This window comes from Coregonus lavaretus (genome assembly GCF_964263955.1).
Source record: "Coregonus lavaretus genome assembly, chromosome: 39".
Lineage (NCBI taxonomy): Eukaryota > Metazoa > Chordata > Actinopteri > Salmoniformes > Salmonidae > Coregonus > Coregonus lavaretus.
This window is the reverse complement of record NC_140026.1, coordinates 21,614,887-21,629,716: the sequence shown is the minus strand read 5'-3', so window position 1 is coordinate 21,629,716 and position 14,830 is coordinate 21,614,887. Positions and strand designations below refer to the sequence as shown.

Sequence of the window (14,830 nt, the reverse complement as noted above, 5' to 3'; positions counted from 1 at the left end):
GTAATTAAAAAACCATGTTAAACACTATTGCAACTTATTATGTGACTTAAGCAAATGTTTATTCCTGAACTTATTTAGGCTTACCATAACAAATGGGTTGAATGACTCAACAAAAAAAACACAGTTCCACTTTGACATTATGGGGAATTGTGTGTTGGCCAGTGACCAAAAAGCTCTACTTAAAGCTGCAATATGTAACTTTTTAGGCGACCCGACCAAATTAAAATAGAAATGTGAGTTCTAGATCTGTCATTCTCATTGAAAGCAATTCTAAGAAGCGGTATATGTTATATGTGCACTATTTCTATGCTTCCCATCTCCTTTTTGAGTATTTTACGGTTTTGTACACCAGCTTCAAACAGCTGAAAAGACAATATTTTTGGTTATTGAAAATATATCACAGTGGTTTAGATGGTACAATGATTCTCTACACTATATACAGTGCATTCGGAAAGTATTCAGAGCCCTTCACTCTTTCCACATTTTGTTACGTTACAGCCTTTTTTGAAAATTGATTAAATTGTTTGTTTTTCCTCAATCTACACACAACACCCCATAATAACAAAGCAAAAACAGGTTTCTAGAAATTTTAGCAAATACAAAACTGAAATATCACATTTACGTAAATATTCAGACCCTTTACTCAGTACTTTGTTGAAGCACCTTTGTCAGCGATTACATCCCCACAGCATGATGCTGCCACCACCATGCTTCACCGTAGGGATGGTGCCAGGTTTCCTCCATTTACATTTTTAGTCATTTAGCAGACGCTCTTATCCAGAGCGACTTACAGTTAGTGAGTGCATACATTTTCATACTGGCCCCCCGTGGGAATCGAACCCACAACCCTGGCGTTGCAAGCGCCATGCTCTACCAACTGAGCTACACGGGGCCTCCAGACGTGACGCTTGGCATTTAGCCCAAAGAGTTCAATCTTGGTTTCATCAGACCAGAGAATCTTGTTTCTCATAGTCTGAGAGTCCTTCAGGTGCCTTTTGGCAAACTCCAAGCGTGCTGTCATGTGCCTTTTACTGAGGAGTGGCTTCCGTCTGGCCACTCTACCATAAAGGCCTGATTGGTGGAGTGCTGCAGAGATGGTTGTCCTTCTGGAAGTTTCTCCCATCCCCACAGAGGAACTCTGGAGCTCTGTCAGAAGGACCATCGGGTTCTTGGTCACCTCCCTGACCAAGGCCCTTCTCCCCCGATTGCTCAGTTTGGGCAGGCGGCCAGCTCTAGGAAGAGTCTTGGTGGTTCCAAACTGCTTCCATTTAAGAATGATGGAAGCCACTGTGTTCTTGGGGACCTTCAATGCAGCAGAAATGTTTTGGTACCCTTCCCCAGATCTGTGCCTCGACACAATCCTGTCTCAGAGCTCTACGGACAATTCCTTCGACCTCATGGCTTGGTTTTTGCTGTGACATGCACTGTCAATTGTGGGACCTTTTATAGACAGGTGTGTGCCTTTCCAAATCATGTCCAATCAATTGAATTTACCACAGGTGGACTCCAATCAAGTTGTAGAAACATCTCAAGGATGATCAATGGAAACAGGATGCACCTGAGCTCAATTTCGAGTCTCATAGCAAAGGGTCTGAATACTTATGTAAATAAGGTATTTGCATATTTTTATATATATATACACACACATTAGCAAAAATTTCTAAAAACCTGTTTTTGCGTTGTCATTATGGAGTATTGTGTGTAGATTGAAAAATTAATGTAATCCATTTTAGAATAAGGTTATAACGTAACAAAATGTGGGAAAAGGGAAGGGGTCTGAATACTTTCCAAATGCACTGTATATATTGCTTGTTTTGTCACAGACTGAAATTAGAATTTTAGCAACCAGGAAATGGCAGAGCGATTTCTGCATATTGCACCTTTAATCCATTTAAAATTCAGGCTGTAACAACATTTGGAAAAAGTCAAGTAGTATATTATGCATTCAGTAATGACATAAGGATACAAGGATTGGTCTGTTTCATCACTGATATACAATGCATTAGTGGTTTAAATAAGCCTGGCATAATGAACTTTTAATGTATTTTCCGCTACAGTAAAATGTCCCTTTAGGTGACACAATGACGATTGCTTTATCAAAGACTTGAATGCATACCACATCCAGGGCTGTACTGCAGACAACAGGGGAAGCGTTCATTATCCATACAGTAATAACAATTACTCATTCAGTGCCTCCTGGTTGTACCTTTGTGAAAAAACATAACTTTTCAGTGTTTCTCTGCCAAAAGTACTGCATTGGATTTCAGCTCAAATGTATCTCACACACAAATGCACACATTTGAATAAACCATAATATTATATGGCACACAGGCTAAGGCACAATAAAAAATACATCCATTCACGCTACAGACGATTTGAAGATAGGTATTTTGCTTTATTTTCAACTCCAATGAAAAACAACATGTAACAAGTAGAAAACTTGTCATAAGCACTGAATTTATTAACCCTTGTTTGGTGTTCATGTTCTTGTTATTCACCCAATGTTCGCGGGTCTGATGGACCCACAACATTATTGGGTTTTTAAAACAATACAGCCATAACAATTTACGTAAAAATACTTAGATGTTGACATATCAATTACAAGCAATATAGACAGCATACATGGTTAATATTTGCCATTTACCTCTGCTAGATCACATTTATCAATAAAAGCGCTATTCGTAAAAATAAATAAATCATGTTTATCTTGAACAAATATAAATAAAACAAGGTTTTCATCACTATTGACGTTTATTGCTTTGAACTGAACAAATTGGAAGGACACATTTTACATACAGTATTTTATGGAAATGATGAGCCCCATTGAACACAAATTAAGGCCGGTCTACACACCACATGAGGGACATAGATTTACTGTATGTGTGTTGCAAATGTATTTCTTGCACTTGATGCATGTGTACTGTGTCTTCCTGTCCTTCTTGGGTCCACACACATCACAGCGCTTCTTCTTGTTGCTACTGGCTGCAATCTAGAATGATGAAAACACTTAGTTCAGGAATTTTACTAACATCTCACTCGCTCACATATATAGTTACAGCAGGCCAAGGTAGGAGAGCCAGACACACACATGCAACAACATCACTCACACTTACTTCCAGTATTGGAGTTGTTGGTTCTGTGGATGGGGCACCAGCATCCTCCTCCTGAATCCTCCTCACGATGGCTGCAGAAGCTGGGGTCCTTGGGATATGTTGCCGCCTCTGGATTTGAGGTCTTACACATGCCTTGCCCAGCTCCTTGAGAAAGAGCCCTCTCCTCTGGAGCTTCCCTCTGTTCAACGCCATCCAGATGACAAACGGCGTTGTATGCCGAGATGTCAAAGAATATCACGTGGCCAGCATAGGGTTCTTCTTTTGCAGCTGTAGCCAATCACCAGCTTGTCTAAATTGTCCACCCCTCCTTTTGTGGCATTGTAATCCATTATGATTTCTGGTTTTTGATGTTCCTGGCCACAGATTCTCCCATCCCTATGCAGCGTACTCATGAGGACCACATTTTTGCCTTTCTTTGGCACGTAGGACACTAGGGACGTGTCGGCCGTGAACACAAACTTAGAGGAATTGATAGGCCTGTTCCGTGTATTCAACAGCTGAGGTGGGAGCTCTGGCTTGTTTTTTTCGTACTGTTTCTACCATCGTCAGCTTCCTCTTGAGGAGCTCCTGTCCCAGCTTGTGCGAAGTAAAAAAGTTATCGTATGTGATGTTGTGGCCACGATGTCCCTGTGTCACGTCCAGTACAACCCGTCTCCCTTGGTTCTTCTCAGGGGCAGCATCACAAGCAGCCCAGATCTTGATTCCATAGTTTGCGGGTTTAGACTGTTTGTACTGCCTGAAGGGGCAGCGGCCCCTAAATGGCATAAGCTGCTCATCAACAGTAACGTTGGGCCCAGAGTTGTAAAACAGGGGAAGGCGGTCCACCCACTTGTCCCACACTGACCTGATTGCAGCTAGCTTGTCTCTCTGCCGCCGAGCTGGTCTGGTGTCTCGGTTATCGAAGCAGATAATCCTGGAAATAATGTGGATGTTTTCCAGAGACATTGTTGCACGGAAATGTTCTCTGGCAGTTTCTGCATCCCACAGGGATTCTGTAGATTCCCCATTGGATCTGAAAACACCAGCAAGGATAAGAAGCCCAAAGTATGCATGTAAATGAGTTTGGTCCATCTCCTTCCATCTCAATCAAAAAACACACCTTCCCTCCAAATTAGTGCAGTCCAGAATGATTTTCTGGATGGTGTCTGGGATGAACAGTTCAAAAGAAGACTTGATATCCTGCATATATGAGTAACCGCCATCCGCGTCAGCCCTGGTTGCATCCTTATCACATTGGCAGCCATGCGGGGTGGCTCATTCCTTGGGCAAGAAGACCATTCAATTTCACCATTTGCAAAACATAATCTGACTCTTCACTGTTCCACAAATCCAGGAAATGGCTGATAAGAGACACTTGCTCTAAAAGAGACCCTCCGAGCAACCCCGCCAAGCAACTCGCCAGGGCAGGAGGAGGACAGCGATGGCCAGGACGCTGCCCTTAGTTTGAGGAAGTTCACAGAAGCTTTGGATGGGCTCAAGAGACATATATGATCAACTTGACACGAAAATTGACACTCTCCACAACTCTCCGCTCAGAAATGTCCTTAATTAAGGAAGAACTGAAATCATCTGTAGCTGCTCTACAGGCAACAGTGACTACACATGGCACTATCATACTTGAACTAGAACGCTCTGCTGTGTCTTACAGTGATGACCTAACCATCCTTCAGGCCACAGTGAATTCGCTCTCATCTGATGTTAAAGCGCTTAAAGAAACATGTGAGGACCTAGAAGGACGTCAACACCACCACAACATACGCCTGGTGGGCATTACTGAAGGTCTGAAGGGGCCCCGCCCTACATACTTAGTTTCCCAACTATTGCAGGACATGCTTAACCTTGAAGAAAAACCCCTCTTAGACCGTGCCCATAGGTCACTGCGAGCTAGACCCAGAGAGGGTGACCCCCCACGGCCCTTCGTCATTAGAGTGCATTACTACCATGTCCGGGACCAGATCCTGCGCCGAGCTGGAGAACCATCACCATTACTGTACAGAGGCAAAAGACTGTCAATTTTCCCAGACTTCACTGCCTCCGTGGCCAAGAAACGAGTGGCGCTCGGTAACGCAAAGCGGCTTCTGCACACCTGTCCGGGAGTCAAGTTTGGCCTCTTCCCAGCCAAGCTCAGGGTCACACTACCAAGCGGAGCTCTTCACAAGTTCAACGACCCGACCGCTGCAATTTACTTTATCAACAAGAACTTGAAGGAAACTGCTCCCCCAGACTGACCGGAGCAACGAGATGGATATTTAGCCTATCTACAGTGCAGTGTTTGATAGGTAAGGCCCAACACATGTAGCCTACTACAGTGCCTCCAGTTTATTTTTTTGCATTATATGTACATTTTCCTCATTGTTGGCTGAAATAGTAAGCCTCTATTCATATAATATATATATATATATATATATATATATATATATATATATATATATATATATATCATTTTTTGTTATTTTGTCATTGTTTTCTATGTAGGCTTGTGGAACAGGTTCCCTTTTATTTTATTGGGGCCATAAACTGTCATGCTGCCTATGTTATTTGATTTAACACCCTGTTGTCACTTTACTTGGCACTATTGGGGGGGGGGGGGGGGATGCGCGCGTCTTGTTTGGGAAGACACTTCAGCGGGTGGGAAGAAGTTCAACACTTTGTTTAATTTTTTCTCATATGTCAGGTTCAGTCTTCCAGTTACATTTAAAAGGCTACACTCATTTCCAATTTTTCCGAAGAATGACTCAACAACCTAATTTAATAGGGCAGTCGACTGGGAGTATACATACATTTTCTAGTTGGAACTGTAATGGTTTGAACCAGCCAGTCAAATGTAGTAGAGTACGTCATCATCTTCAACATCTGGGAACACAGACCCATCTGAGAGTTTCAGATCACTTTCAGATTGCGAAAAGGCTGGGTAGGCCAAATGTATCACTCCACTTTTCAAATCGAGGGGAGCTGCAATTCTGATACACAAATCGGTGCCCTTTGTTTCTTCCAATGTTATTTCAGATGCCAATGGTAGATATATTATTGTCACTGGCAGAATCTATAATACTCCATTGATCCTTGCCAATGTGGCAAATTGGGATGAGCATTTTTTTCTTGGCTAAACTATTAGCTATGCGTTTGGAGTCGGTCTTACCATCTGTTATTTCCTCTGACCAGACAGACATTCTTTCTCAAATATCAGACGACTCTTTAATGTTATGTATAATCCTTCTATCGCAAAGCTCCCAGAGATTCTAATCTCACTAGATGCTGAGAAGGCTTTTGATAGAGTGGATTGGGGCTACCTTTTTCATGGCAAAAAATGAATTGCTTGGATCAAGTTACTATACACTTCTCCACTTGCATCTGTCAGAATGAATAACACCTACTCAGACTATTTCCCTCTCTTCAGAGGCACTAGACAGGGGTGTCCAATGTCTCCCTTGATTCTTGCCATCGCCATCGAGCCCCTCGCAATTGCGTTTAGATCCAACCCACATATACGGGGAGGGTCTCACTTTATGCTGATGACTTGCTTCTCTACATCTCAAACCCCGATGTATCCTTACCCATTGTGCTATCTGTTCTTAATGAATTTGGCCTAGTCTCTGGTCCCCTGTAGCTCAGTTGGTAGAGCATGGCACTTGCAACGCCAGGGTTGTGGTTTCGTTTCCCACAGGGGGCCAGTATGAAAAATGTATGCACTCACTAACTGTAAGTCGCTCTGGATAAGAGCGTCTGCTAAATGACTAAAAATGTCAAAAATGTCCCAAAAAAAGTTACATCTGAATAAGAGCGAGCTTTTCCCTTTAAATGCTGCAGCTCGTAACTACCCATTACACACATTGACTTTCAGAGTAGTTCTCAACAAATGTACATACTTGGGGGTACATGTCACGGACAAATTTGATAACCTTTAAGGCACATTTTACTCCTCTCCTTAATCTAGTGGAGAAAGATTTTGAACGATGGTCACTACTCCCCCTATCATTAGCTGGTCTAATTAATTCGGTTAAAATGAATACCCTCTTCAATGTATACCTATTTTTATTCCCAAATATTTTTTCCGCAAACTCAATGGGATTATCTCACACTTCATCTGGGATTTTAAAAAATCCAAGGATCCGCAAGGTGTTCCTGCAAAGGCCTAAACCCTTAGGGGGAATGGCCATACCTAATTTCCAGTTCTATTATTGGGCTGCCAACTTCTGTGTAATTCAGTACTGGATCCGTGCAGATACCACACATATCATTCTAGCATGGTTGAAGATAGAATCTTCCTCATGTATGCCATCCTCACATTCCCCTATTCATTCTGCTACTTCAGGTTATACCAAAAACATTTTAGTAAAAATCACTCAAGATCTGGAACCAGTTTAGACCTCACTTTGGTTTGCAAACCTATTCATTAAAGGCCCCTCTACTCAGAAATCACATTTTCCATCCATCCCTAGTAGATGAAGCCTTCTCCATGTGGTTCAGCCTTGGCATCAAATCATTCAATGACTTGTATATTGACGGCACGTTTGCATTGTTCCAACAATTCTCAGCTAAATTTCAACTTCCGAATAGTCATTTCTTTAGATATCTACAAGGGCACAGCTTTGTCCGTGACATGACCTCTCAATTTCCCACTCTTCCTGTGTGCCCTCCCACTGAAGCATTTTTCACACCATCCCCAACAGTAAAAGGTATTATTTCTTATAGCTATGATCAAATGTACTCTCTTCCCAATCCTTCAGTCGCAGCTATTAAAACTTTATGGAAACAGGATCTAGGTGATGAGTTTACTGATGACACATAGGAAAATATTCTGTACCGTGTCCACTCCTCTTCTATTTGTGCCAAACATGGTTTGATCCAGTGCAAAATCCAACACCGCACTCACTGGACTAAACTCAGGCTAAGATCTATCCTGATGTCGATCCTGTTTGTGATAGGTGTAGGCAAGCTCCTGCTTCATTAATACATATGTTTTGGTCCTGCTCTTCTCTACATAACTATTGGTCTGCCATCTTTGACACCACATCTAAAGTATTACAAGTGCCCTTTGCTCCTACTGCCATAACATCATTATTTGGTGTAATACCTGATACTATAACACTACCAAAATACACATCTGACTTTGTAGCCTTTGTGAGTTTGTTGGCAAGAAGGTTGATTTTACTTCTGTGGAAGTCACCCTCTCCTCCCTTTCATTTTGTGTGGATTAAAGATGTCTTACACTTTAGTAAATTGGAGAAGATAAAAATGTACCCTACGGGGTTCTTCTGACAATTTCTACCGAATGTGGCAACCTTTCTTTACCTATGTAGAGACACTGCAATTTCCCTCTACTCTACAGTAAACTGCCTACCTAACATTTGTATTTAATTGATCTACCTTTGTGAGTGTTTAATATTAGCCTGTCTTATTATTATTATTATTATATAATTTTTCTATTCATTTTGAACACTAGCCTCAATCTTGGGGGATAGCTTGACCAGTTTGTCTACAACGTCGCGGGTAGCATTGGACAGAGGGATTCCGAAAGTCTCTGAGACAGTTTTATAGGAGGTCCCGTAGGCCAACCAGTAAATAAAGACAAGGATCTTGAACGTTGCCGTCTATCTGTAGTGACCAGTCAGTGACAAGGAGAACAGATAATTCAGAGATTCCCTCTTAAGTCGGTAGTCAGGATACGTGTCTCATTCAGGATCACAGAAGACTGAGGATGGGAGTGGATGGATTCAGCTTACTGCACTGAAGTGGACCTCTATTCTGTAAGAAGATGACGAATTGTATGTAAATAAACACGTAAAGAGACTTGGTAGCCTGCCTGGTAGTCTGATGCCCATGTTGATACAAAGGGCTATATCTGTCCATTCAATAAGCTTCAAGAGTTTATTTATTTATTATTGTTCTCTGTTGTCTTTTGAGGGGATTGAGTTTGTTGTTCATTTCCAGATGCTGCAGGACCTTGGGAGACGCAAAGCACTTGAAGAGCTGGGACAAGTTTACTTCTTGAAGAACGTTTGCATTGTTTGGTTTGACTGTGGTGTTTTACTTCCATTTCCTTCCACATCCTTCGTAATGTCTCTGATTCGTTTTATTTTATGACCACAACATGGCTCAATAGAATCAATCATGGAATGAAGCACTGTGCGAGTTCCTTGGTGTGTGTATAGGTCACAATCAACCTGATAATCGCAACCATGTCAACATCATGTGTGTTTGTATGACATAGTCCTTCATTCAGATAAAAACCTCTGAGAGGAAGGGGACTGACCTGATGCTGGGTCATTGATGGTCCTGGAGTTTCTTTCTCCTCTGTTCTGTCCTTATTGTCTCCTTTTTCTTTTCCGTCTCGCCACAGGCTTTGGCTCCACTCCTTGCCATACACCATGTCCACTTTGGGACACAGCTGCTCACCTGCAAACAGAGACCGGTGCCATTATAGTAAATACAACTTTCTCTTCAAATTAGCTTATTATGTGTCTGGGAAAAAAGGTTATCCACTATTCTCAAACAGAGTTGTGATGTATCCATATTTCCAATACATATAGGGCAATGATGAGTTACAGTCGCACTCACCTGTCATTGGAGATGGTGTGTCATGTTCTGTGCCTTCATTTATTTCCTTCTTGATGGGAAGTACTTTTATTCCATCCTTCTCCATGGCAACAACTTTTAGGCCTTCCCCTTCCTTGAAAGCTGTAGCCTGCATCAAACACAATGAAGTCCCACATGATTTCCACTAGGAAACGACTGCACATAACATAGTACATGCACTGAACACCTCATCTGAATATACAGGTTAGTATATAATTATAGGCAATTCCACGATAACAGTGAGACAGGCGCAGATATTTCACTTTAAAATGTGTAAAACTTCAAACAAATTATTGCAGAGTTAAACAAAGCATACAACTCTATGCACAAGAATAACAATGCAGATGCAAAGTTTTGTAACAGAATGATGACAAACAGCACAAACCATAATTCTGTTAGCAAACTTTGCATCTGCACTGTTCTTCAAGTAAATGTATTTTGTAACATTCAGTACATTTTAAAAGTGGTACTTGTGCATCGAGTTATGGTTTGTTTAACTTTTAAAGTGAAAAATCTGAGTCTCAGTAACCAGGTTGCCATCCAACATTTTTATGTGAGTAATGTCGGATAAAAAATGTCATGACAGGCCTGATGGAAACAGCTAATTTGTCAGTTAACTTTCTAAACGTCGACAAAAGTAAATAGGCTAAACAAGGTGGGATCTTTTTGTGTCTGTAAAATTAATTACGTGAGAAATGGTGGTTGAGATTCCTTTATGCGCAAATATTGATATAATAACCATATCGAAGTAAACTTGGAGTCACAATATGTTGTGTTGTCCTCCCACTACGACTCGGGAAAGCATGTTGTTTATTAGGCTACAGATGACATAAGTTATGATGAACTCCACAGGGTGATGAAAGTGCACAGTGATGAGCTGCATTCCAATAAATAGAGGGTCTTATTCTGGTGACATGACGATCGATGTTTGGCTGCCGTTTGACAAAAAAATAATCCATAACAATCTCATCATGTAGTAGGCTATACCCGCAGTGTATCTGGGAGCTGTTGACTAGAGCGCAGGTACCAAGACCAGAGTGCGCACATTCGCTATATATACACACACGCGCGGGAATTTAACCGCAAGTTATTTTTATGTGCACTATGTCATCACGCACAGCCTTTTATACGCAACAAGTCAATTTGATGGAAACATCTCGTGGGAAATACAAAAAATGTTTTTATGCAGATTTTAGAATATTTGCATGAAAATATGTCCCCAATAGAGCTCACCAGCTTGTAGTCCTAAAAAACGGAAATGAGTTACATCTGGTTCGTTCAGACATTCCTATGGGGGAAAGAATATGGTTTTGGGATAAATGCCGAAAATAAGGACAGAGGTTAACATAGGCTTAGGAGATCTTACACGTTTTGTTCCATGAGATAATATCAGTCAGTTAACATGACCTTTATGAATGATGAAGCCTTCGCTTTTTTTTTTTTATTACATAAACGCTTCAAAATTAGCTGATCTCATATAACAAAAAGTTATAAAATCTCCTAAGCGTGTTTAACACAGATCTTATTTTCAGCGTTTATCCAAAAACTTAATTTCCCCATAGGCTTTGGCCAACGAGCCACGGCGGAGTTCGTGCCTACAAAAAGACGCCATTACTATGGCTCTCTATCGGATGGAAACCTAGCTAGGGTTAGTGCTATCAGGGATCCTTGCGATGTCCCTTCCATTTTAAAATGTAAACTTCGATGGTATGGGACCTTCCCAAGGATCAGTCAGATACCATGGAACTGCCCTTATACCAAATAATTTTATAACTAACCCAAGATAGACCACAGCCTGTCATTTCCAATGGGAACAAATTAGGAGGGCAGAGCCAAGCTCGAGCTAGCGAGATCTTATTGGCGCGTTCTAGTAGGGAACGCCTCTATCGCCCTTGCAATACTAAACGGTTTACATTTTTACTTTGGCAAAGGGTAAGATCTACAAAACTTAGTCCACTCTGTTCATAACATATTTTAGTTTTGGGAAAAGAAAACTATTGGGATCAAATGTTTAATTGATTAGAATATAAGCATAATATCGGCCAAAACCCATCCCGCTCCATCTGTAGCTCAATTGGTAGAGCATGGCGCTTGTAACGCCAGGGTAGTGGGTTCGATCCCCGGGACCACCCATATGTAAAAATGTATGCACACATGACTGTAAGTCGCTTTGGATAAAAGCGTCTGCTAAATGGCATATTATTATTATTATTATTATTATCTTCTTCCACTGCCGGCCACTGGGCTTCCTCTCGTCAGCATATGTGGTATTCAGTATACATCCGGTGAAATATCTGGCTCATTGTTCCATCTGTGTTTATACGATATTACTAACCTGGGATTGGCCTGCTGACTCCAGAGATTGCAGCCCTGCGCCGGTCTTCTCTGCACAAGCCTTAACATCCTTTGTGTGGACAAATTCATCTATATAATTACCATAAACAGAAGAAACCATAACACATGTTTATTTGCCCAGAAAGAAATCGTGTAACGTTAAAAAAAGAAATACAATAACTCGAATCTTTCAACTATCCACACACACTACCTTTATCGCCACCAGCTTCGGCTACATGACAACCGACGGAACGCTGCTCCGCCGCTAGCTTTGCTTCCAAATGTTTGAGTTTATTTTTATTCGAATCATTCTCGGCTTTCAGTGCTTCGTTCTCCCGTTTACTCTTGTACAACTCTTCGCGAAGGACCACGGCGCTGCCCTCTACAAGTCTGACTATTTCCACGACCGCTGCCCTCATTACAGCGTTCATGAGAGAGGTTAGCTGACTTTGAAGGTGGGCAGCATTCTCCATTGTCATTTGCTAGTAAATCTTTAACTTTGTTTAGAAAACAAGAATGTTTGGACTATCAAAATCTACTCGAATCCTACACGTTTGCCTTTTCTCTGGCAAAACAAATGGTTGAACAATGGTAGTGCATGACTGCCTATTTGGGGCGGAGATATTGACGAGTTCTGTCACGAGGTCACGCAATAATGGTGTGGTGCAAATACCAAAATTAATTTCGAATTGAATTAATTGAATTTGAGATTGATTTGAAATGTAATTGCCATCAATTCAACTATACGACAAGCAACTGATGTCACTAGTCAAAATATTACGTTTACTTAATGGGCTACAAATGTCTCTCAAATGATGTCTTTCATTCTATTTCTATGCTCTTTCTATCTCAAAATGTGCCTCCACTGTAATCTCAATATTAATCAACTGTTTCTAATACTAGTAGAAATGGGGGGGAAACATTTAAAACATGACAATAAGTTTATTCATGTATGAATACCACCACACAAACCTCGATATGAGTCAGAAACATTTATTCTAGTGTCAAAATTGACTACAAAGTGTAGATAGGATAATTTGGGTCATAAAGTCAGTCTCGTCCAAAACCGTGATTTGCGAGATAATTTGGGGGGGGAAATTGTATGTCACAGAATGAAGGGTACCATAACAGTTTTCCTTGGGTTAATTTCAATCCTACCTACAGCTGGCAGCACCCAAGTAAATCATACATTCGGAGCAATGCTGAGACGCGATAATCCGGCATCCCATTGTGACATAGCTACACTGCTCTGAAACCCCGAACGCCACCTCCCCACACTTCCCAACCAACACTGCTCCGGTATGGGTCCTCTATTCATTTGAATGTGTTGACATTTAGAGAAACTGTTAGAGCTGTGCTGAGAATTCAAAAAGTATGAAAGCCAACGGGTCCATTATTCTAGAACCCTGCAATGTGTACGCCGCATACACGTTTTGGACTATGATAGACGCGTAATGCCCATTGTCAGTTTGTTTTGGCATTTGATATCCCCCATGGGGCTAGTTAACCTCTTAAGGATCTGACCCTTTTTTTTTCAATTTTCGCCTAAAATGACATACCCAAATCTAACTGCCTGTAGCTCAGGACCTGAAGCAAGGATATGCATATTCTTGATACCATTTGAAAGGAAACACTTAAGTTTGTGGAAATGTGAAATTAATGTAAGAGAATATAACACATTAGATCTGATAAAAGATAATACAAACAAAAAAAATATTTATTTTTCATAATCTTTGAAACGCAAGAGAAAGGCCACAATATAATATTGCAGTTTAGGTGCAGTTTAGATGGCAGCAGTGTGTGTGCAAAGTTTCAGATTGATCCAGTGAAGCATCGCAATACTGGACTATTTTGTATCAAGTCTGCCCAAATGTGCCGAATTGGTCAATTGATACATTTCCAAGTACATAACTATAGAGAACATACCAAAATGATATGGTAATACAAAATGTACGTTTACACACTCCACCAAACTGTAAGTCTTCCTACTAGCTTGGAAAGAAAGTACAGAGCAATATCAAAGAGCCCTCACTGCTGCTCGATAATCCTATTTTTCCAACTTAATTGAGGAGAATAAGAACAATCCAAAATGTATATTTGATACTGTCGCAAAGCTAACTAAAAAGCAGCATTCCCCAAGAGAGGATGCCTTTCACTTCAGCAGTGATGAATTCATTAACTTCTTCGATGAAAAGATCATGATCATCAGAAAGCAAATTACGGACTCCTCTTTGAATCTACGTATTTCTCCAAAGCTCAGCTGTCCTGAGTTTGCACAAAACTGCCAGGACCTAGGATCAATGGAGACACTCAAGTTTGTTAATCCTATATCTCTTGACACATTCATGAAAATAGTCATGGCATCTAAACCTTCAAGCTGCATACTGGACCCTATTCCAACTAAACTACTGAAATAGCTACTTCCTGTGCTTGGCCCTCCTATGTTGAACCAAATAAATGGCTCCCTATCCACTGGATGTGTACCAAACTCACTAAAAGTGGCAGTAATAAAGCCTCTTGAAAAAGCCAAACCTTGACCCAGAAAATGTAAAAAACTAAAAATCGTCCTATATCGAATCTCCCATTCCTCTCAAACATTTTAGAAAAAGCTGTTGTGCAGCAACTCACTGCCTTCCTGAAGACAAAACATTTATACGAAACGCTTCAGTCTGAGTTTAGACCCCATCATAGCACTGAGAGCACACTCGTGAAGGTGGTAAATGACCTTTTAATGGCGTTAGACCAAGGCTCTGCATCTGTCCTCGTGCTCCTAGACCTTAGTGCTGCTTTTGACACCATCAATCACC

At 41.1% G+C, this 14,830-nt stretch overlaps 1 protein-coding gene across 2 annotated transcripts in view; it reads right to left on the bottom strand.

Moving 5' to 3' along the window:
• Window positions 1–14,830, bottom strand: part of LOC311112875 (uncharacterized protein) — a 32,345-nt gene that overhangs the window by 4,968 nt on the left and 12,547 nt on the right. The window contains exons 1-4 of one of the 2 annotated variants that reach the window (XM_084156014.1): window positions 12,235–12,619; window positions 12,025–12,113; window positions 9,672–9,798; window positions 9,367–9,509 (exon numbers count right to left, since the gene is read on the bottom strand). In XM_084156014.1, coding sequence (XP_084012140.1) covers window positions 9,367–9,509; window positions 9,672–9,798; window positions 12,025–12,113; window positions 12,235–12,502 — 627 coding nt within the window. In that variant the 5' untranslated portion in view covers window positions 12,503–12,619. Of the gene's footprint in view, window positions 1–2,763; window positions 2,990–9,366; window positions 9,510–9,671; window positions 9,799–12,024; window positions 12,114–12,234; window positions 12,620–14,830 lie in introns of those variants that run through there. The other variant, XM_084156013.1, reaches the window with a different exon arrangement.